At 43.8% G+C, this 22695-nt stretch overlaps 1 protein-coding gene across 1 annotated transcript in view; it reads right to left on the bottom strand.

Annotated features, from left to right (window-relative positions):
- Nucleotides 1-13748, bottom strand: part of IPO5 (importin 5) — a 43933-nt gene extending 30185 nt beyond the window's left edge. The window contains exons 1-4 of the mRNA XM_060233636.1: nt 13538-13748; nt 7340-7420; nt 5105-5297; nt 523-625 (exon numbers count right to left, since the gene is read on the bottom strand). Coding sequence (XP_060089619.1) covers nt 523-625; nt 5105-5297; nt 7340-7420; nt 13538-13630 — 470 coding nt within the window. The 5' untranslated portion in view covers nt 13631-13748. The remainder of the gene's footprint in view (nt 1-522; nt 626-5104; nt 5298-7339; nt 7421-13537) is intronic.
- Between the last annotated feature and the right edge of the window lie 8947 nt (nt 13749-22695).

The following is a 22695-nucleotide window of genomic DNA, read 5'->3' as shown; positions in this document are numbered from 1 at the left end:
GGAAAAGAAAATGCACATTTATGCATCTTTCAAATCTCATTATTTCCATGCTGAGCAATCACAGAAAGAATAAGTGAAATAAATGTAAACAATGTGTTCACAAAGTGCATTATTATTTAAGCTAGTGGTTTTCAAGCTTCCTTTCTACATCAACTTGTCAGCCACAGAACCACTGTGAGTTAGAGGATTCTGTGGCATGATGTACGTGCAGAAACTGACATACTTGACATACTATGTGAACATGAGGACTTGCTAGTACAAAAGAATGAGAACACAGCCTAGAACATACGCAACACTCCCCTATGGCTGCTTGTCCACCATTATTCTTCTCTTCAACTAAGGATCTTGAGAAGAGTTTTCTAAAGTTCTGTGGAACACAAGATTTCCTTTTGAACCCAGTCTGAAAGCCATTGTTTTGAGACAATTCTGAAGATCCCATTACTTAAAAAATAAATAAAACACCCATGTGTTATTGTTAAACAAATTACTCAAAAGTTTTGAGACACTTGTTTGGCAGTATACCAGAAGATATGCAGAGCAGCTTCACGCAGTCCCACATTTTGAGAGCTGACAGAGTCAAACAAGAACTTCAGACCTTCTGGCCATTGGTTATTGCCATCCTCATCTAGAAGAGACAGATTTTGAACATTTAAATAATTATCTGCAAAATTAAAACCTAAACCAAGTTACAGCACTTAGACAAAACAGGACCACAGCAATCTGTTAAAACAAACAGCAGGGAAAAAAATCCACGTCTTAAAAGAACAGCTTGCATTTTCACAAAAATTCCTTTCTGGGTCTGTGGACTGATGTAGAAAAGCAAGTTTGCTTTCTGGCAATGATCTCCCATACCCTTCAGATTTCCCCCCACAAAACCTCCACAACATAGAGAAAATCTGCAGCTATTGCATTAAATGTGCCAGTATTTCAGAAGCTCCATAACAACTGATTCTTCTATCTGCTGTAGGTCAAAGCTAAAGTATTGCTTGCTATAAGACATAAGAATGTAAAGTGCTAGAAGCTGCAATAGTTACAAACTCTCATGAGAAGCTATTAAAAACAAGACAGCAACTCAGGGCAAAGACTTGCCTACATTATTTCAGATGTGGTAACACTACCCTTGCAAAGGAATTTGTGTAAGATATCTTTATTTATTTATTTATTTGTAATTTATATCCCGCCCTTCCCACCAAGTTGCTCAGGGCGGCTTACAGCATATAAAATCTAACATGAGACATAAAAGTTTAAACATTTCATACAATTTACATAATTAAAATTAAACAATTCAAACAATTTACATAATTAAAATATTAAAACATTCTACAGTCTTATAAAACTACACTCGATTTCAAATTTCAGTGCCGGTTAGTTGTAAGCCTGCCGGAAGAGGGTTGTCTTACATGCCCTGCGGAATTGAGCAAGATCCCGCAGGGGCCCTTACCTCTTCCGGCAGCTGGTTCCACCAGAAAGGGGCCATTATGGAGAAGGCCCTATCCCTTGTAGATTTCAAACGGGCTTCCTTTGGCCCAGGGAAAACAAGGAGGTTTTGAGTTCCCGATCTCAGTACTCTATGAGGAACATGTGGGGAGAGACGGTCCCTCAGGTAGGCAGGTCCTAGGCCATATAGGGTTTTAAAGGTATTGACCAGCACCTTGTACCAAACTCGATAAAGTATTGGCAGCCAGTGCAGAGCCCGAAGTCCCCGCTGAATGTGCTCCCGTCTTGGGAGCCCCAATAACAACTGGGCGGCGGCGTTCTGCACCAACTGCAACTTCCGGGTTCGGCACAGGGGCAGCCCCATGTAGAGGGCATTGCAGTAGTCCAACCTCGAGGTGACCGTTGCATGGATCACTGTTGCTAGGTAGTCACGCTCCAGGAAGGGAGCCAACTGCCTTGCCCGCCTAAGATGAAAAAATGTGGACTTGGCAGTGGCTGCTATCTGGGCCTCCATCGTTAAGGAAGGCTCCAGTAGTACCCCCAAGCTCTTGACCCTATGTGTCGCAGTCAGCGGCGCACTGTCAAAAGCCGGCAGGGGGATTTCCCCTCCCGGACCCCGACGGCCCAAGCAAAGGACCTCTGTCTTCGCAGGATTTAGCCTCAGCCCGCTCCGCCTGAGCCACCCAGCCACGGCCTGTAATGCCTGGTCCAAATTTTCTGGGGCGCAGACCGGCCGGTTGTCCATAAGCAGATAGAGCTGGGTGTCATCAGCATACTGATGACAACCCAGCCCATACCTTCGGGCAATCTGGGCGAGGGGACGCATATAGATTTTAAATAACATTGGAGACAGAACCGCTCCCTGAGGCACCTCGCAGTCAAGCGTGTGCTTCCGGGACAGCTCATCCCCAATAGCGACCCTCTGTCCCCGACCTTCGAGGAAAGAGGAAAGCCATTGCAAGGCCAACCCATGAATCCCCGCGTCGGCGAGCCAGTAGCTGATGGTTGACCGTATCGAACGCTGCCAATAGGTCCAACAACATCAGCACCGCCGAGCCGCCCCAATCCAGATGCCGTTGCAGGTCATCTACCAGGGCAACCAACACCGTCTCCGTCCCATGGCCCGGGCGAAAGCTGGACTGAAGGGGATCGAGGACGGAAGCATCATCCAGGAAAGTCTGTAGTTGCCCCGCCACTGCCCTCTCAATAAGTTTGCCCAAAAAGGGCAAATTTGAGACCGGCCGATAATGTGCCAATTGGGCCAGGTCTAATGACGTTTTTTTCAAGAGGGGACACACCACCGCCTCTTTAAGCGGTGTTGGAAAATGCCCTTCCATCAGGGATCTATTTATGATATCCCGTATATCCTATCCACGAACATCATATAACACACCCACAGATCTGGATTGAAGCATACATGTAGATCTGGGTAACAACTACAAATTTCTATAAAATGTAAATGCATATTTCAACTAACTTTATTTTCTCTCAGTTGTGCTCTACACTCAACAGGTAGTTAGCTGAGCCAGAACAAGACATTTAGCATAGACCAATGTTTCCCATTTGCAGGGTTGTGACCTAATACTGGGCCACGGAAGCCTCACTACCGGGTCACAAGAAAACCCAAAGCTAGCCCCACCCCCAGCAAAGCTGGCCACCCCTTCCCCGGTCTCTGTGTTCTCCCCCACTCCCAGTGTTTGGGAGAAAAGCTGGCATCCACCGGCACTTTAGACCCATGAAGTGTTTTTCAAGGTATGTGCTTTCATGTGCTTTGCAATATGTTCTTTTGGGGAGATTTCTCCGGGAGACCTGGGCAGCAAAGAAGGGTGTGTGTGTGTGTGTTTTAGCCGGGAGGGGCGGGGGAGTGGGCATTCCAGAAGCTATTTTTATTTTTTACCAAACAAATTTTTGCTGGCTGGGGTCATCTGATGGTGAGGAAGGCTTTTTTTCTTTGCCTCCCCCTCTTTCTTTCCTTCCCTGCAAGTGATGCTCTGTCTGTATTCTTGGCGCTGGGGGGAAGCAACAGTGGGACATTGGTCTATGCGCTGGGGGGAAGCAACAGCCCTGGCCCCACTGGTGGACATTCTGGTGCTTTCTGGACATTGTATGAGGGAACTTTGGACTTTATATCCACTGGCCTGATCCAACATGGCTCCTCTTATGTTTATGTTCTTTCTTTCCATGTCTTTCTTTTTTCCCCCTTCCATTTCATTCTTTCCTTCCATTTTTGATGGATGAAACTTTTCTGCTCATCATACTGTTGTTGCAGACATAGAAGCTCTGCCAATGAAAAGTTGGCACCCCCAGTTGTAGCCAGCTGGCCTTCTATGAGATTTCTGTGTGAGTGAGTGAGAGTAAGAGGTGTGGGGCAGAAAGAGATTACTGCGGCATATCTCAACAGCACTGGAAGAGATGGTACTATGAACTTGGCACCATTTTACTGGTCCTGCTTTTAACAGCTATCTGACACCAAAATTAAACTCCTCCTGTAGATATTAAAAGGATGAAAGTTGTTCACTGGTTAAGTATCTGCACAACAGGTTGCTTTTAAAGGCATGGGAAACACAGCCAGTAGAAAGACGCAAGCCCCTCATAAATATCCTTTTTGGGATAATTGCAGAAAAGCTTGTATGAACTTCATATAACTTGAAATTAATTCATTAATTGCAGTACAATTCTCTGCTACCTTTCACAGCAATTTCCCAGTGTTTCACCCAAAGAAAAGTATGAAAAATAGCTGTCAAAAGATTTTCTTGAAACCAAGCAAGCTTGGTTGTAGCTTGAGGCAGGGTTTCAGTAGTAGCAGCTGAAGGAAGGGCCTACTAAATGTGTCAGCATGTTTTGAGGTAGAGCAGCTGCCAGGGCCCAGTGTGGGTGGTAAACAGTGCTGGCATTCCTGATGGCAATGGCAACAGCACTCCCAACTGCATACACTGGCCAGTGCTGTTGAGAAAGGGATGTGTAGGTGGTCCAGGCAATTGAACATGGGCATTAGGAGTGCTTGCAAGCTGAAGAAGAATACACAAACAGATAGGTGCATACAGATGTGGGGGTGGAAAGAGAGGATTGCCCACTTTCCACCCCCATTTTGGCTCAGCATGAGTTTCAGAGAGATTTTTCTGAAAATGAATTTACTTCAGAAGAAGAGGCAGGTTTGGGGGAGTGCCCCGGAAGTGACATCACTTGGTCCTTGACACCACAGGAAATGACATAATTCCTGTCTCCCGGCTCCACCCCCAAATTTTAGTGGGCCACGAAGGAGAAGTGTAAAAATAACTGGGCCACGGGAAATAAAAGTTTGGGAAACCATGGCATAGACTACAAAGGCACCAGAAGTAGGAAATAAAGTGAATATATTGTTCTACACCTTCAAAGAACAGTTGGACTCTGCGTCCTGTTCTTTAGGAATAGAAAATTACCTAGGGTATAGAGAAGCCACTTTGTAGAGGCAAGCACACTGTTGAATCGTTCCGAAAGTGACCTGCTTTGCCATTTCCATTCCCTTTTCTCTATTTGCCAATGGCCATAATTCTACTGAGGAAAGCTTCCTTAGGAAAGCTAAGTGGGTGATATGGTCTCTGTTAACAGTTTATCACTGAAAATTACTGTATTTAAAAAATGTCGGTCTTCTCGACAAACTCTTCTTGTACAGTACAAATAACTTTACCTATTAGATTCCTGGCAAGTTCAGCTACAATGTCACAAATTTTTCTCCTCATACTAGACTGTGTTTCCAATTGAATGATCAAGAGCAGTTCACTTTTGATGGCAGCCTGAACCTCCGGGGGCAGAGCTGGATAAACGTCTTCAAAAGAAGCTGACAAAAGTCTCCGTAGAAGGACAGCAGCCATTTGTCTAGCCTATTAAGACAGAGAGATGTTAAAATGAATTCTCTTCTGCAGCAACCAAACACATATTCCATTTCAGTTCTTTGTAATGCTATTTTCCTATATAGCAGTGCACAAAAACCAAGCAGTTGAGCCAAAGAGCTAACTGTGCCACACCTATTTTTGGCATCTTTAGTCATCCTGCTATTTTCCCCCAACTATTTCACTCTGCAGTTGGTATAAGAACTGTACAAGACTATACTGACTCTATAGTAGAAGAACCACAAACCTAGAATTATTTTTAGAGAACTTCACTAAATTAATGCAGAGGATTTCCCCCCACCACAAAAAAAATTTCAGGATTGTGTATTTTGAAATAACATTTGTAAATAGTTTCTAACTTTCCTCACATTAATATGAAGGAATAAGATGAATGAGTACAGTTGAGCTATACATTAACCTTTAGAAGAGAAAATGTACTGCATGGCAGAGACTATCTTGCATATACAAGAATGTGTTCATATGACCTAACTTAAAAATGCAAACTCCAAATTAGAACAAATTGATTGTTTCTAATCACTTGAAAAGAAATAAATGTAAATATACATTTACAACTACATTAAAATAAATACCAACTAAAGGGTTCTATTTTGACTAAGCATAATTAAGTTTTTGGTGTTTCCAAGGGAATTAGCATCAGGTGTTTGAATTAACACTGGTTGAATGCTAAATTTTTAATTTTGTAGTAAGTAATAGGCAGAAAAGATGGCTAATACACAATTCTGCTAAATAAGCAACCAAATTATGGATGACTAGTATTTCACACAAAGGACATGTGAGGACAATAGAGCCATCTTTTCACTGTACTGCACAGGGGACTAAACTATCATGGAACACTGGGATGGCCGTATTCTTGCAACAGAAGCTGCTGCTATGTGACAAAAATGAAAAATGATAGCTTCACCAGCACAAGTGTCAAAGCGATTAAAGGTTCATAACAAATTTTTTTAATTCTGCATAATATAGCAACATGTACAACTTTCTACAGAACACCTGAAGTTAACAAGACATAATTTTCTATGCTTTAACAACATTTGGTCATTTCTTCAGGTAAAATTATGACTTAATGCACTATCAACAAAAGACCTAATGAGGTCCGGCGGGCAAAAATTTCTTAATGCTCTAACATGTGTCAAGGTTATTTCAAGGCACCATGAATCAAAGGTGCATACCAACTATTTTAGAGCACTTCCCATCAGCAACCTATAGTTATCTACTCTTACCCAATGATGTATTTTGATTTTTCACAAGGTTAGAGATCTATATTGCTGATTCTCAGAAGCACTGATAACAAAGCAGCTCACTAAAATATGATGGCTTGGTTCAGATGCAATAAAACCATGGCTTGGCATTATGTGAATGAATCTTGGGCTCCTCCTCCCCTTTAGTGTTGCCTATTTGCTTCTTCCCTGCTTCATAGCATGTCATAGTTTTCCACTGCATATGAACTTGGAAAAGGATGGTTTGCCTGTAAATCAGAAAAAAACTTGCACCATGGTCTTGCTGGTATGGCTAGGCCAACAAACTGTTTTAATGCAAATCAGTGAAGAAAACCAGAAAGGAAAAAACTAGAGTGTGGGATGTGAGGCAGATGCAGGAAGGAGCATGTAAGCCTTAACTTCATTCTCATACCAACAAGACATGGTTTGGCATTACATGTGAATGGAGCCAGTGTGTGCAATCAAGAAGCAGTTCCCTAATAACTTGCTGTCACTGATCCTCACCTGCTGGATTAACTCCCATAACTGGGCCACACCCTGACATGAGATGGATCAAACCAGCAGCACTATGACAATCCACACATAAATATTATACGCGTTAAGAACTTGGGCTAATGTTGGGTCCCGGGTCTGAAAAGCATTGAAGACTATTGCTCTAGCTAACATACTAGCCATGTATCCCCTTTCATTACTACACTGCAATATGAAACCATTCTGTGACTCTGGCATTGCCATTTCCTTTTCACGTTCTTCTTAGTAATTTTAAAACAACTTTCTTGAAAAACAGATAGGTACCTCTTCAGCAACAGTAGTGTTTCGGACAGCTTGTAAAAGGAATGTAATCTTAGACTGGCCTGGTATGCTCTCATATGTTTCCTACAAAGGAAGAGATCAGAAAAAAGTCAGCAATAAATAAAGTACCAAGATTGAGCCTGTTCAATACACTATAAATAGATGTATTGTAAATTTCCTAGAAAGCATACCTTAATATATATAGCAAGATTAGACTGCTACAATTTTGTTAGAACAAAATGAAAGTTCTGTGCTTCACAAGATAAATGGTATCTTTGTAACATGAAATGTCATTTTGCCAAGAGCAAATTACAAAATCCACAACTAAAAGAGATTTTTAAAATCTGCGAAGCAAGAATGAAACAACCATGGACTTCCTTCAACCTCAAATATTTAAATAAAATTCTGAAATGTGTTCTCATCCTTCTCCCCCACCCCAAAATTTAACAAACCACAAACATGCAAATGTGTAGCAATTTTCACAAAGACACACACATTTTTTTTTCTTGGCTAGTTCAAACCACTTTCTGATTTAAAAGCAATTATAAACAATCTAGTTTTAATTGTAAACAGCTAGTTTCAACTTTCATACAGAAGTAGTATCCTACTCGTTATAAAGGACCACAGTTTTCAAACTTTTTAAAGCAAGATAAAATCCTAAACTTTTAATATTTAGAAATATGCCGTGCTATTGGACAAGGGGTCATACTTCATATATCATGAAGAGACAAATCCAAATTGCCCATCAAGTCTCCTCTCCCTATTGATTTTGTTCTATTCCCTTCCTTCTAGCCTTGAAACCCACCTGAAAGAGTCATGACCTGTTTTGGAGTTCTGACCAACAGTCTGAGAACCACTGCTTTACTTAATTATGCTGTACTTCCCAATCTTTTGAGGCAAGTAGCATTACTACTATATCTTGATTATCCTCAAGGTAAGGTCTCCCATTTCCATTTATCCTGTCACACTAGAGCATGGGTGTCAAACATGTGGCCTGTGGGACATATCCAGCCCCCCACAGGGCTTGTATGTGGCAACGCATTGTCATGTGCCTTCTTCTCCCCCTCTTTTTTCTGCATCACAGCTTGCTTTGCCAGTCTCTTTGAATCACAGGAGCTACAGAATAAGACAGCTTGCTTTGCCAGGCTCTTTCAATTGCACTAGACCGACAAAGGGGAAAGCCATGTATACAACCAGAAATGTAAAAGCACAAAGCTTGCGGCTGTGAGCTTTGTGCTTTTACATTTCCTGTTCTCTCAATCGCACAGCAGAACTACTCAGCCAAGCCTCTCTACCTTTCATTGGCTGAGGTGCCTCTCCCTCCCCTGTGGAGAGAAAGAGCAAGAGCTTACTTTGCCCAGTTCCCTCCATTGCACGAGAGGGATACAAAGAAAGCACCTTTAAGGCCAATAAAACTTTATTCAAGATACAAACTTTTTGTCTTACTATGGGAGGGGGGGCGTGTAGGGAGGTGTTTTGTTGGGCTGTTACACCAGGGCTTTCCTGGATACAACTGGGATTCCCTCCTCTTTTTCACTGCATTCATGCCTTCAAGGGCCAGTCTTTCTCAACAGGAAAGCAATGTCAACTATTTAGATGAGGAATAACAAACCAGTGAGGTGGATTAGGCTGAGAGTGTGTGTCCAGGTTCACCCAGCATGTTTCCTTTGCAGACTGGGGATTCTGAATCTAGGCTTCCCTGATAGTTGGCTGATACTGAACACTATACCAGTATCAATATCAACATCACACCTTTATTGGCATAACACTGAACACTATACATTGCTAACTCTCTGTTCTTTCACTGCCACATGTGAGTTGTAGTTATTTCTTTGGGGAAGACAATAGTTTTGTAGACAAACACATAGCCCTCAGTCTGTGCCATAATGCCTTCACATGCTCTTGACCAGCACAAGAAGCAACTTATGTACAAAAGCTCACAATGCCTAGCCATTTCATGTTTTCCTCTGGGTCTTAGGTTGAAACCACTGAACATGAAATTTCTGTAATGAATGTCAATAAATCAACAGTTGGTTTGCAATTTACAGATACGCACCTGAACAAAATACTCAAGACTGCTACAGCAGAGACACTGTCTCCATTTTTTGATGCAATAATTCAGAACAAGAGGTGTCAGTTATCAGAAACTGTTAAATTAATAAAATATTGCAAGAGTGCTAATCTTTTAAGCATGTTTTGTTTTAAGTTTTATAAACCTTTAATTGTGTTTGTCTGTGTTCTTTATAAAGTTTGCATCTCTGTTATCTGGTATTACATTTTATGACATAGCCTGGCCCAACAAGGTCTCATTTATGGCAGATGAGTTTGTAACAAATGAGTTTGACAGGCCTGCACTAGAGTGACTTAGAAATGGGATCATGACTACAACATAGGGATCAAAAACAGAGAACGAAAATTCTGATGTTTCTCAGTGCCATTGAATAATAAGTTAGCCTCTTATTAAGAGTTAGCCTCTTATTTAGAATTGCAGCCTAATCAAGGCTGGAATTCTAAACATGCTCTCCTGGCCACAACCCCAGTGAACTGTATAGAGCAGGGGTGGCCAATGCTAGCTCTCCAGATGTTTTTTGCCTACAACTCCCATCAGCCTCAGCCATTGGCCATGCTGGCTGGCACTGATGGGAGTTGTAGGCAAAAAAAATCTGGAGAGCTAACGTTGGCCACCCCTGGTATAGAGCTAAACTAAGTAGATAGGATTGCATCTACTCAATCTGAGTAAATCCACATCTACTAAATCTGAGTAGATTTAGGACTGCACAGTCAACAGTAGGCACATCAGATGATATAGTGGCTCCTCCCTCTCTGGCCTTGGACACTGAAAAGATCTGCAGCCCTCAAGGGAGAAAGAAAAAAGATATTGAATTGTAAGCATTCTAGAGAGTGAAATGGGATAAAAAACAAAATAAGAGAATCTGGGTGTGATGCTTCTCCTGAACTATGATGTACTCCATGTTCCCCAAACTTGTGATTTTTATGCAAGCCACCTTCAACATAAAAGCCTTGAATAATATTTCATCAGTAAAGCAAATAAGACTAATAAGTTTGTTTGACTACCCATTGTTAACACAGCAGTGTGTAAACTTTCAAGGTTAAGACACCAAGATACAAGTATCTGATAAAGAGTTAAAAGTATTGTTTACCTAACTTAACACTGCTAAAAAAAGAACTGACCTTTTCTATTATTTGGCACACTTAATATAATTCTTCATTCTGATGGTGTCTTCCAGACCTCTACCAATCTGGATTTTCTAGATTCCATTCTACTTAAAACAACTTTCTTCAAAACAGATATCTCAGAGACATAATGAAAAATCTGCATAATGGAACTCTGCTCCTCCAAACGCTTTCTGAAAATTCATAAAGGCCACATCCCTCCCCCTGCCATCAGCATCTAGCATTCAAAGGTATACTTCCTCTCAACATAAAACTATACACAGGTGGATCAACAGAACATCCAAGTTCCTACAAGACACAGACTCACAGAGGGTCAAAATGTCCCCAAAGTTACTCTCTTATTTGCAGGCAAGTGATGTTCTGCTCATAATACATGACAACTTACAGGAGCTTTTTTCATAAAAAGCCTTCAGATCCTAGCCATATTCAAACCTCTGCTGTTCAGTGCACTGATTACTCTAAAATGTACAATTCTGAGTGTGAATATGGATTCTAGGGATCATGTGAAGAAAAATAATCACTGTGCTGCTTTATATTACAGTACTAAGAACAAGATTTTTATACAATTGTTCATTATGAAAGAATGCACTGAACTCTGCTGACCGCTGATGTGATGCAAATGATAAAAGCCCCAGCACAACCATCCAATGGAAAACAATGCCAAGTCAGACACTGGCAGTTATTTCAATGGAATAGATTCCCTGCTAGGTTTTTACAACAAAGAATCTAAAGCACTCCTGCAGGTGGGAGGAAAGCATTATTCTAATTTACTAATTATAGAGCTATTCAGTAGTTCTGAGATTTAGCTAATAATGAGAACTATACAATGGAGGGGGGAAACTTCAAACAGTACCACATAAATTGGGAAAGACGCTTCACAGATTAGGAAATACCACATTAAGGAGGCAGAATTACCACCCCACAATTCAGACACCAATTGAAATTCTCTCACAAATTTACAAAAAATATCTGCATCATTCTAACTATACCCAACGAGAGAAAAGAATATGTGCACAACAAGTCTACTGACTTTAATCATATCCCAGTGCTTTTCAGGCAGCAAATTATCTCTACTGAGGCACCATTCATAACACCTATTCAGGCTTGTTCCTGCTTTTGCAAATTCAATCTGGAGGTCTCCTGAGGAGAGGGGGCAATCACAATAGCCACTTTTTCAAGGGCCTTAACATTTCCAAGTGTGGCATGGACAACAAAACAGACATAAGCATCAAATAATTGGCTTGGCCTCTGCATCAGCACTCTACACATTTATGTATGTCCATAATTATAGATTAGACAATTTACTATGCCACTGATTGATTTTTATCAACCAGTCAAATCGCAGACAAACAGCCTCCATGACTTATCATTCATGCTGTCCCATCCCATAGGTCAGCATTTCCCAACTGGTGGGTCTTGATCCCAAAGAGGCCATCAGGCTTCTTACAGTCCCACTGATCCATGTATGCTGTTCTTTTAAAGTAGGTCACCATACCGGAAAGGTTGAGATCGACTGATGTGGGGAAACCTATGTAAGACATGTCACACACACTTCCCAAGGGACAATACTCCAGTATGTCAATACTGAGGCCAGTTCCAGACCAGACCTTTAATCCTGGTTCAGCCCTGTCCCCAAACTGAAACTCTAGACTTGAATGGAATTATAGAAACCAACTCTGAGTTTATGATTCTAGCGCAGAAAATCAGTTTGGGGACAGGGCTGAACCAGGATTAAAGGTCTAGTGCGGAATTGGCCTGAGTCACACCACCCAAAAAAGGATCTTCCCCCTTGGTACCTGGAAAATCTGACAGAGGATCCCAATGAGCGACACACATTTGCAAGACCCGGTTTGTCTATCTCCCAGGGAGTGGATTAGAGTTAGACTGTGGGAAATGAGCATTTAAAAACAAACAAACCCCAAAAAACCAGACACTATAAAAAAAGATGAAGAAATGACAGCATGCGCAGAGAGAAAGAAAATCGGGACAAGGAAAAAGGGAAAGCAGAAATAAGTAAGGTTCAGGCCAATATTCTTTCTAAGCTGCAAAATCTTGTGAGCAAATATTTGTGAGCTACTACCGGCATTAAAGTTGTGAGCTACTGCATAAATCAGTGTGCTCTGGGGTAGGGTTGCCAAGTCCAATTCAAGAAATATTTGGAGCCTTTGGGGGTAGAACCAGGAGCCTTTGGGGGTGGAGCCAGGGTGTGACAAGCATAACTGAACTCTAAAGGGAGTTCTGGCCATCACTCTTTTTTAAATGCCTTCCTTTTGGGGCTCATAGAACTGGATCCCCTAGTCTAATCTTTCTGAAACGTTGGGGGTATTTTGGGGAGAGGCACTGAAAGTTTGGTGCCTCTACCTCGAAATACAGACGGGGAGGGCCCCAATACCCACAGATCAATTCTTCATTACTTCCTATAAGAATAAGTCTCCATAGGGAATAATAGAGTTGCCAGCAGACATTTCCCTCCCCTTTCTGATGACCCTGAAGCGGGTGGGAGGGCCTCCAAACCAGGGGATCCCCTGTCCCCACCTGGGGATTGGCAGCCCTACTCTGGGGTCATCCTTCCTGAGCTAAGACAAAAATGTGTGAGCTGGAGGCTAAAAACCTGTGCGCTAGCTCAGGCTAACCCAGCTTAGAGGAAACACTGGTTCAGGCACGCGCTTCATTCCTTGAAAGGCCCACGTTTGAGCAGACTAGGGTGGCAGCGGGTGAAGAAGGAAGAACGGGAGGAAGTGATGGGTCAAGCGGGGGAATGGCTGGGCTGAGGGAGGGAAAGAAGCCGAAAGGGAGCCAGATCCGCGGCTTTGTGAGGAGGGAAGAGGCGGTTGGGTATCCAAACGAGGAAGCGACCCTCCTCCGCCAACGGTTTTTAACGGCCGCTCGCGGGGAGATTCCCGTCCAGAGCACGTGGGCCTCCCCTTGGGCCCCGCACCCACGCGCAGCAGCCGCTGACAGGGCAAGGCCGGCTCTGGGCGACGAAGCAAAACCCGCGCGACTCACCTCGGCCTGCTTGCGGAGAGTGTTGTCCGGGCTCAGCAGGTTGCTGAGAAGAAGGTAGAACTGCTGCTGCTCCTGCTCCGCTGCCACCGCCATGGCTGCCAAAAACGAGGGAGGCCAGCCGGGCAGCGGGAGAGGGAGGGAGGGAGGCGGGCACTCCAGGCCGCGCGCCGACCCGACGGAGGCGGAGCTCCCACAGCCCAGCTCTTGGGAGATTGCTCCCCCACCCCTCCTGGACCCGGCAAACCCCTCCTCTCGGTTGCCGGGCTGCGCCGCTGACATTGGCTGCGGGGCCCAACGAGGCTCTCCTCTGATTGGGCGACCCTCTTACCGCTTTTGTGATAGGGCGGGAGAGAGCCATTGTGAAGTCATTTCCCGCCATGCCTGGCCTGGATTAGCCGGGCCTTTATCTCGCGGGGGAGAGGGGGGCGGGATTGGGTGGTGTCGAGCTGAACGGCCATTGGCGGGAGGGCCTCGCAGCTGCTTTTGGATTGGACGGGAAACTCTAGAGAGAGGGAGTGAAGGAGGGAGGGGGGAAGAGAGGAGAGAAAGCGCGGGAGTTTGTGCGGTTATTCTTTGTCTGAATGACTTGAGGAGGGAGAGCGGCGGGCCTCGTTCCTGATTCCCGCTCTCTGAGGAAAAGTGTTGTTTTAACGTGTCGCCGCTCCCTCATATTGTTCTGGAAGCGCGGGGCGCTTCTTCTACTGCCATTCCGTCAGACTGAGGGCCGTGAGCTCTGAATAAATACCTTTGAAGTGAGGTAAAGAGGTTAATGGGGGCGAGGAGAGAGCATGTGTCCCATTATATGTTGCCTTTTCAGACTATGCGTGTAGTTTTTGGTTGGAGAAAGTGGTCCTTGGAGGTATCTTAAGCCAGAACCGTTTTGGACTAAGAAGCGAGCGTTGTGATTAATGCCGGGAAAGTTTGTTGGAAAACGCTTGCTTTAAAAAGGGAGCTTAGATTTTCTTTAAACGGCTTCTATGTTTTTCAGTCTTTGGACCAAAGTGTTAGCATGAATATTCCTTGGAATACGCAACGTTAATCGTGGGTTGGTGGGGGGCTGGGTCTCCCCAGGACAACCAATGCCAGATCCAGTAACAATGCCACCTGAACCACGGTTCTGCCCACCCATCCTGTTGTATTATGCTTTCCATGTTTCTTTGGGGATTTGTTCTTGTTTGCTAACTTATTTGTATGTTTATTAAGAATTATGTGGTTAAGATATGCTCAGATCCAATTACTTTTTGATTCTCTTGAAATGAAAAAGACCATGGAAAGACCAGTGACTGAATTTAAATTACTATGGATGAAAATAGATGAAAACACTACTAGAGGGTTGTTATCTAAAATACGCAAAATAATTTTGAAAGTAGGCAATTTCCCTATCTTAAAATATCAGAAACAGTGGCATAAAGACTTAGGACATACTCTAAGCGAACAAGAGTGGTCAAGTATTTGTCAGTAGCCTTGCTATACATCCAAGATTTTTAATATTAAGTTCCAAACAATCAAACTCATTACAAAGTGGTATTGACCTCCAAATATCATGGCTCATCTAAATGCAAATAGAGACTCCCAATGCACAAAAAGATGTGGTCTTGAAGGAGATTTTTTTTCACTCTTGGTGGACCTGTACATATATACAAAATTTTTGGAAACAGATTATAGCTGAAATGCAAGATTACTAGCATTAAGTTACCTTTAGAGCCTAAAATCTTACTGAGTAGATGGTCAACCCTGGATAACCATCTGATAAACAATTTGAAAATGCATACCTTACTATTCGCATGTACTACTGTTGCTGCAAAATGGATGTCACAGAATAACCCGATTAAAGAATGGCAATGTTTGTGGGAGCATTTTATTATGGCTAAAATTTCTGACACAATCGTTATTTCTTCAGTAGATAAAGAGAACTATTTTGTACCTATTTGGTTTCCCATAGTAGAATATTTAACATCATGCGGCACAATTCCAAAAAATCCTCTTTATGCTAAAATGTTATATTTTAACTAATATTAAGTTATCTTTTACTTTTTATGTATCTTTGATTTGAGTAAGCTGCTGAAAATGAATACTTACCTATTTACCTTTTGGGTAATCTTTCTTTTGTACTGTCTATATGTTTTTTTTAATAAAGTAAGAAAATATTTAAGAAAAAAAAAGAATTTGTAATTTAAAAAGTTGTGGTTTATATAGATAATTTACAAATAAGTGTTACATAAGAATTAAGAGACTCTGAAGGAAGATACTTACAGTGCGCCCTGTAAGAAGAACCCTGTAAGCTCTTGGAGGATTGGCTACATTAGGGGGGTGTAGCCTAATAAGCAGAGGGATTCCTGCTACAAAAAAGCCCTGCTTGCAACAATATATGCCCCAAACAATGCAAGAGAAAATATTAATGAAAATGTTTTTCAATTCATTTTAGATTTTCAAGAAGAAATAGTAATCTTCTTTAACCTTGGCTGGCTCCATCCACTTTCAAATGCAGCACCAGTCAGACTGCATGACCTCAGCATACTTGCTTGGCTCCAGTTTACATTTAGGGAAAAGGTGAGTATTTTATTTACTTTTCACATGCTTGATTATTACATTGTATTTTGGAAATGGAACACTGGTGGAGTTTCCTTGTGGAAATATTTTTTTTTTTTTTTTTTTTTGCTTTTTGCTAGGTATATATCCTTGATTTAAAACAGGTTTTTTTTCATGGTGAGGGGAGCTGCTTCAGCTGCTCCGAAGCTCTTCTTTAAATTTCCATTTCATTTTTAAATGGTGAGGCGGTATCTATTAATCATAAACTTGGAAGGGACCTCCAAAGTCAGCCTGATAAGGTAGGGGAATGAGGTCTCATTTTGTTATAGAAAAGCTAGTTGTACGTGACAGGAAACACTGTTTAACCACAAAAGGGTATGGGCGAGACTTATAGTCAACGTTGAAGAATGGGGAAACAAAACCTAAAATGTACCAGAAGGGGAAAAACAAAACTTAAGATCTAAAGGCCATACAAGTGCCACGTATATCTTAAGGAAGGAGGGGGAAACGGGGTGCGCGCGTGATAGATTGAATGGGATAGGCAGAAAGATTGTGAGGCTGTTGACTAATTGGTCAGCAGGGCCAGCCTAGGCGTGTCAGGAGTGGCTTAAATTGAGTTGTCCTGCGACACAGACTTTGGAGATTGGGTGGGGTTCCTGCCCAAGCTCTCCATGCTTTGCAAACCATGCAATAAACGCTTACTTCTTCGACCTACTCGTCCAGAACTCCTTTCTTTCAAAATAGATTGGCCTTCTGGCTGTAACAATTCTTGGTGGCAGAGGTGGGATCCAAAGACTCCAGAGTGAGGGTTGCAGCACCGACGAATGTCTTAGTCCTGGGCCTGCCGATTCCCTTTGGGATCAAGAGGATGGGCGTTCTCCTCGGTGTTGTTTGATACTTCATGGAGCCGAACCGTCTCAGTAGGTCAGGGAACTAAGTGAGGAGCTGCGAACTCGGTGGGGGAAGACACCCATCATTTGGTGAGTAGTATCAGTTAAGTAAGACACGGAAATGGGCAATAAGACGTCTAAGGGTCCCAAGGTCAAGGGGGACACCCCGTTAGAAAGACCAAAGGGAAAACGGATAGGTGGAGAAATACATGGAATTCCCCATTGGGGCAGCTGTGTTTAAAATGGGATAAGTATAAGGATTATGGGGTTAAACAGGAAACGGTGGTTCGGAAAAGTTTAAAAGACTGGCCGGAGATTGGCATCCTACCTTCGGGTTACCGATGGCCACAGTGTGGAACAAGGATGAAACCAATAATTAGGGATATGGAACAATACTGGCTCCAATTGGAACCAAGACCAGAGGTCCCTGAGAACCTCCACTGTGTGGATGTGTGGAAGGCATTCACCTCAGAGAAAATCCAGAATTGCATTAGGGAGAGAAATCAAGGAAATTGAGGAGGAACTAAAAGAGGAGTCGGAATGGGACCCTCTTGATAACCCCCCTCCCTATAACCCCTTTTTACCCCTAGGACCTCCTCCCCCACCCCTGGCCAATTTTGATGCAACTAATCAACCACTTTCAGGAAACAATGAAGGGCGAATCGGATCTGGAGAACTCTGAGACTTAGTCACAAGGGACTGAGTTTGGGGAACCCAAGGTTTTCAACGATTGAGAAGGGGAATACATCAGTTAGAGGAGGAATTGGAAAGAAAAAGAGAAAGTTTGTTGGAGAAGGGAACAGGAAGGAGTAAGGGAAGAGGAGGAAGGAACGAAGAGAAAGACTAATGACAGGGTGTGAGAAGGAGAGGGTGGCCCCCTTGAGACAAGTCCCAATGGGAAATGGGGCTATGGGGTTTGTAGATGTGCCTCTAACGTCCACAGAATTGCGGACTATGAAGTCCCAACTCCCGTCATTATGAGAACCCTAAATTGTTTAGGGATAAACTGGATGGACTTCTGGGCCCCTCAGTTTATACCCCAAGTGAGTTGATGCACATTTGTAAACAATCATTATGGACAGAAGAGACGAGGCAGGCCCTCCGCACTGCCCGGGCCGAGTGGCTAAAGGAAGGAAGCGATAGGGACGAAGCAGGGTCAACGGCAATACTTCCCGAGGTTAATCCAGAGAATTTGGACACACAAACCCCAGTGGCACGGAATTTTTGTGTAACCTATTGGGGACTCCTTTTAGATGGAATAGTAAAAATGATTCCTAAGTTTTTTAACCCCCGCAGAAGAAGGAAGAGAGCCCTCTAGAATATTTGGCTAGATTAAGGGAAGGTATGTCCGCATTCACGGGAATGGACCCTGAGTCAGGAGAGGGAGAAGCAGTTCTTAAATTACAATTTGTTTCAGGCAGCAGTGAAGACATTAGGAAGAAACTACAAAAGTTGGATGGTCTTATGGAAAAGACATTACAGGACCTGGTGGGGGAAGCCCAGAAGGTAGTAGCACGTAGGGAAGAAGAGGAGAAGAAGAAAGGCAAACTAATGGTTCAGACAGTGAAGGAGGTACGAAAGGAAATGAATGGAGGAGGGCAAAGAGGCAACTTTCCCCCTCCATTTCGGCCACAATATGGTTCGGGAGAAGGAAGGGGGCGAGGAAGCGATAGGTGTCCCTCTTCCTCGGGACACCTGCAAGTTTTGCCGCTAAAGGGGAAATTGGGGAAGGGAATGCCCAAATAGGCGACCAGAAAACGCAGAACTGCACCCAGTGGCAGCAATTTATGATGGGGAAGGTGAAGATTAGGGAGGTTGGGGTATTCTGCATTTTGTTCCCACTTCTGCAGAGCCCATGGTAACTTTAAAAGTGGGGCCAAAAGGGGGAGAGGTTAACTTCTTGGTGGACTCAGGAGCCACGCGATCCTCCCTTGCTAAATTACCCCCAAGTGCACAAGTGTCAACTGCTAAAGTTTCTATCATAGGGGTTTAGGGCAACCCTAAACTAGTCCCTCTCTGCAACCCATTACTGGTAAAAGAGGATGGTTGCCCCAGAGGATTGATGCATGAATTTCTCTGGCTGCCCTAAGCTGGTATAAATTTGTTGGGAAGAGATTTGGCGGGGAAATTAGGGATTTCCATAATGCTTAAAGAAGAAAAATGCATGGTCAGAATGAATAGACTGGCCGAGGGAGATTTAGAGGAAATTGATCCCCGAGTATGGGCATTCCCTGAAAACCCTGGGAGATTGGCAACCCCTCCCATAGTTGTTCAATTGGCCGATCCCAGACTGGTGTATAGAAAGCAATACCTGGTTTCAGAGGAACAACGCAAAGGTCTAGCCCCGGTGATGGTGGACCTTCTTAAACAAGGTTTAATAGAACCGTCCACCTCTCCGTTTAACACCCCTATTCTTTCGGTACGGAAGCCAAATGGGACTTATAGGATGGTACAGGACTTAAGAGAGATTAACAAAAGGGCGGCCATTAGGACGCTCCTGGTACAAAACCCCTATGATACCTTAAAAACCCTCTACCCGGAGGACGCTTGGTTCTCGGTGGTAGACATTAAAAATGCCTTTTCAATTCCTCTGGCTGAGGAATCGAGATCCATTTTTGCATTCCAATGGCCACACCCTGAAACTGGCCTTCTGAGCCGATGGCAATGGACAGTCACCCCGCAGGGATATGCTGAGTCCCGTAGTATTTTCAGTGAAGCCTTAAGCAAAGTACTTAGAGAATGAAACCCCCCCCCCTTGGATGTACCGTGGTGACGTATGTGGATGATATTTTGGTGGCTGAAAAGGACAAGGACCAGGTGAGGATAGGGCCGATTGAGCTACTTAATTTTTTGGGAGAAATGGGACTAAGAGTGAGTAAGGATAAAGTGCAGTTCGTTGAGCAAGAAGTTTCATATCTTGGGTTGGTCCTAAGGAAGGGATCTAAGTGTATTTCCCAATCCAGAATCCAAGGACTACTGGATTTGCTGCTCTCTGCCACACAACGAGAGCTACGGGGATTACTAGGGGGATGTAACTATTGTAGGCAATGGATCGAGGCTTTCTCAGAAAAGGCAGCCCCCCTGTATGAAATGCTTAAAGAAGGGAAGCCATATCATTTGGAATGGGAAATAAAAGGCCAAAAGGCAGTAGAAGAACTTAAGCAGGCTCTCCTTCATGCCCTGGCATTAGGGCTACCAAATTATAAAAAGAAGTTACATTTAGCAGTAGATTTGAAAGGAAACTTCATGAGAGCAGTTCTCTTCCAAGAAAGAAGGAAAACATACGCCATTGGGCTACTTTTCAGCTTTACTGGACCTGGTGCAACAGAGTTGGCCAGTATGCCTCCAACATTGTGGAGCAGCAGTCTTAGCGTTAAAGGCAGCCAGGAAAATTTTCTGGATGGGATCCATAGTCATACACTCGATACATAACATTCGGGCGGTCCTGACTCAGGCTGCTGCACGGCCACATTTGAGCCACGCTCGCTTGACTCAGATGGAAGCTGCCCTGTTCGAACATCCGAACCTGTCACTAGTTTTAGTTAACCAACCTAACCCCTTGCTCTCCTTGGTGGGATGGAAGGCGAAGCAGGAAAAACATGATTGTATTGAAATAATATCTCTACAAAGGTTAGAGAAGATTTGAATGAGACCCCCAGTGATGGGAGTTCCAGGGTTGTCAATGGGGAAAGAAGGACTGGTTATGCGATTGCGGAGGGCAGTACTGGCTTGACCATAGAGCAAACAGCAGAGTCCTATGGGATGAAAAGAGCATTAGAAGTGGGAAAAGGGAAGGACATTAACATTTATACAGATTCTTAATATGCCATGGGAGTTGTACATACTTATGGAAAAATCTGGAGGGAACGAGGACTCCTAGGGACAAGAGGAAAGGCCTTGGCTCACGAACAACTAATTAAGCAAACTCTTGATGCCCTCCTCCTGCCAAAACAGTTGGTGGTCATACATGTGCCTGGGCATCGGAAGGGTAACACCTATGCTGCCAAAGGTAACCGATTGGCAGACATGGCAGCCAAAGGAGCGATATTTAAACCCCAAACAATGCTACCTATGATTCCTCAGGGACTGAGCATCCCTGAAGGCCCGTCCCTCAAATTTACTGACAAAGAAAAACAGGTAGCTGTAGGGGAAGGGGCAGTGGAGATTAATGGAAAATTAATCCACCCTGATGGCAGGGAATGGCTACCAGAAGGGACTGCTCGTGAAGTACTAAAGGCTTTACATGAGGGAGGACATTGGGGAACAGAGGGGTTGATCGAGGCATTCCAACAGAAATATTTGGCTCATAGGACTTTGGCTAAACAAATACTAAGGGGATGTGTAACTTGTAACCAGGTTAATAAGGAAGGACGGTTGGAAGGACAGAGGGGGCCGACCATTACCCATCAGGCCATTTCAACATATACAAATGGATTTCATTGATCTCCGACCGATTGGGAGGCTTAAGCATGTCCTGGTCCTTACAGACCAATTAACAGGGTGGGTCATGGCTTTCCTGACTGTGGGTACTAGTGCCGCAGCAGTGGCTAAGGTCTTTTTAGAAAAAGCGATACCTGAGGTAGGTCTGGTAGAAACATTTGATTCAGACAGAGGACCCTCTTTTGTGGGAGAAATAGTTAAATTGGTCTTAGAACAACTAGGAATCAGCCTCAAGCTACGCACGCCTTGGCATCTCCCTTCATGCGGGCAAACTGAAAGGATGAATTCCACTCTGAAGAAATCAATAAAGAAATTAGTTTTAGAAACCCAACTACCCTGGAAAAAGGTTCTCCCCGTAGCTCTATTCGCCATTCGTACCAAACCGAGGGCCGGACTCCGCCTCTTGCCTTTTGAGATGCTTTATGGGTTTTCTATATGACAAGGCTTCCGATAACTTGCATCTGATCAAAGGCAGCTTTGTATGAAAATACTTGCAGTCTCTCTCTTTGCTTTTGTCTCATTGCAGGAAAAGAGGTATATTATACCTCACTCCACCACTAGAGGTCGCCGTTCACCACTTCAAACCAGGCGATTGGGTCTATGTCAAACGCTGGGGCTCACAACCACTGGGATCGTCCTGGGATGGTCCGTTCCAGGTCTTGCTAACTACTGAGAGCTCAGTCCACATTGCCGAACGAGGGTGGAGCCATCACACCAGGACCAAGGCAGGCATCGAACCAAAGAATTGGCGAGCTGAGCCTAATCCTGACGAGCCTCTTAAGCTAACATTGAGAGCTGATGGACCAGTGGAACCTGACATTGGAGAACAACCCGGCTTAGACCCCGGATCAGAAGTTTGAGAGACTTGTGGAAGCCTGGCCAGGACCTTTGGACTCACAGCCCTCACTTTTGTAGGAGGGAATGTTCTGTCAGTTTTATAAAGGAAAAATTATCAGTGAATTCGTGGGGGGGGGAAGTTGTGGGGTAGAAGGATATATCCCAGGTTGGTTAGACTGGGGAATTGTTAAGTTTCAACATAGCTCCCTGCTCATACATCAGAAGCAAAAGATTAGATTTCTTTTCCATAACTTCACCAGAGGTTGGCGGGTTTGGAAGTGTTCTAGCGGAGAGGCAGCAGAGCCAACAATCTATCAGTGGCACGAACCCAAACTGATAAGTCCTGAACCCTGGCACGAATTGTACTGTGTAAAATGTGCCAACCCAGGGAACCCACTCCATGGGGACACATCAGACTCCTCAGACACAGAGGAGGAAAGGGAAATGGAACACCGGGAAATG

This window comes from Heteronotia binoei, chromosome 3 (assembly GCF_032191835.1).
Source record: "Heteronotia binoei isolate CCM8104 ecotype False Entrance Well chromosome 3, APGP_CSIRO_Hbin_v1, whole genome shotgun sequence".
Lineage (NCBI taxonomy): Eukaryota > Metazoa > Chordata > Lepidosauria > Squamata > Gekkonidae > Heteronotia > Heteronotia binoei.
The sequence above is the reverse complement of the archived record's forward strand: the minus strand, read 5'-3'. Positions and strand labels throughout refer to the sequence as shown.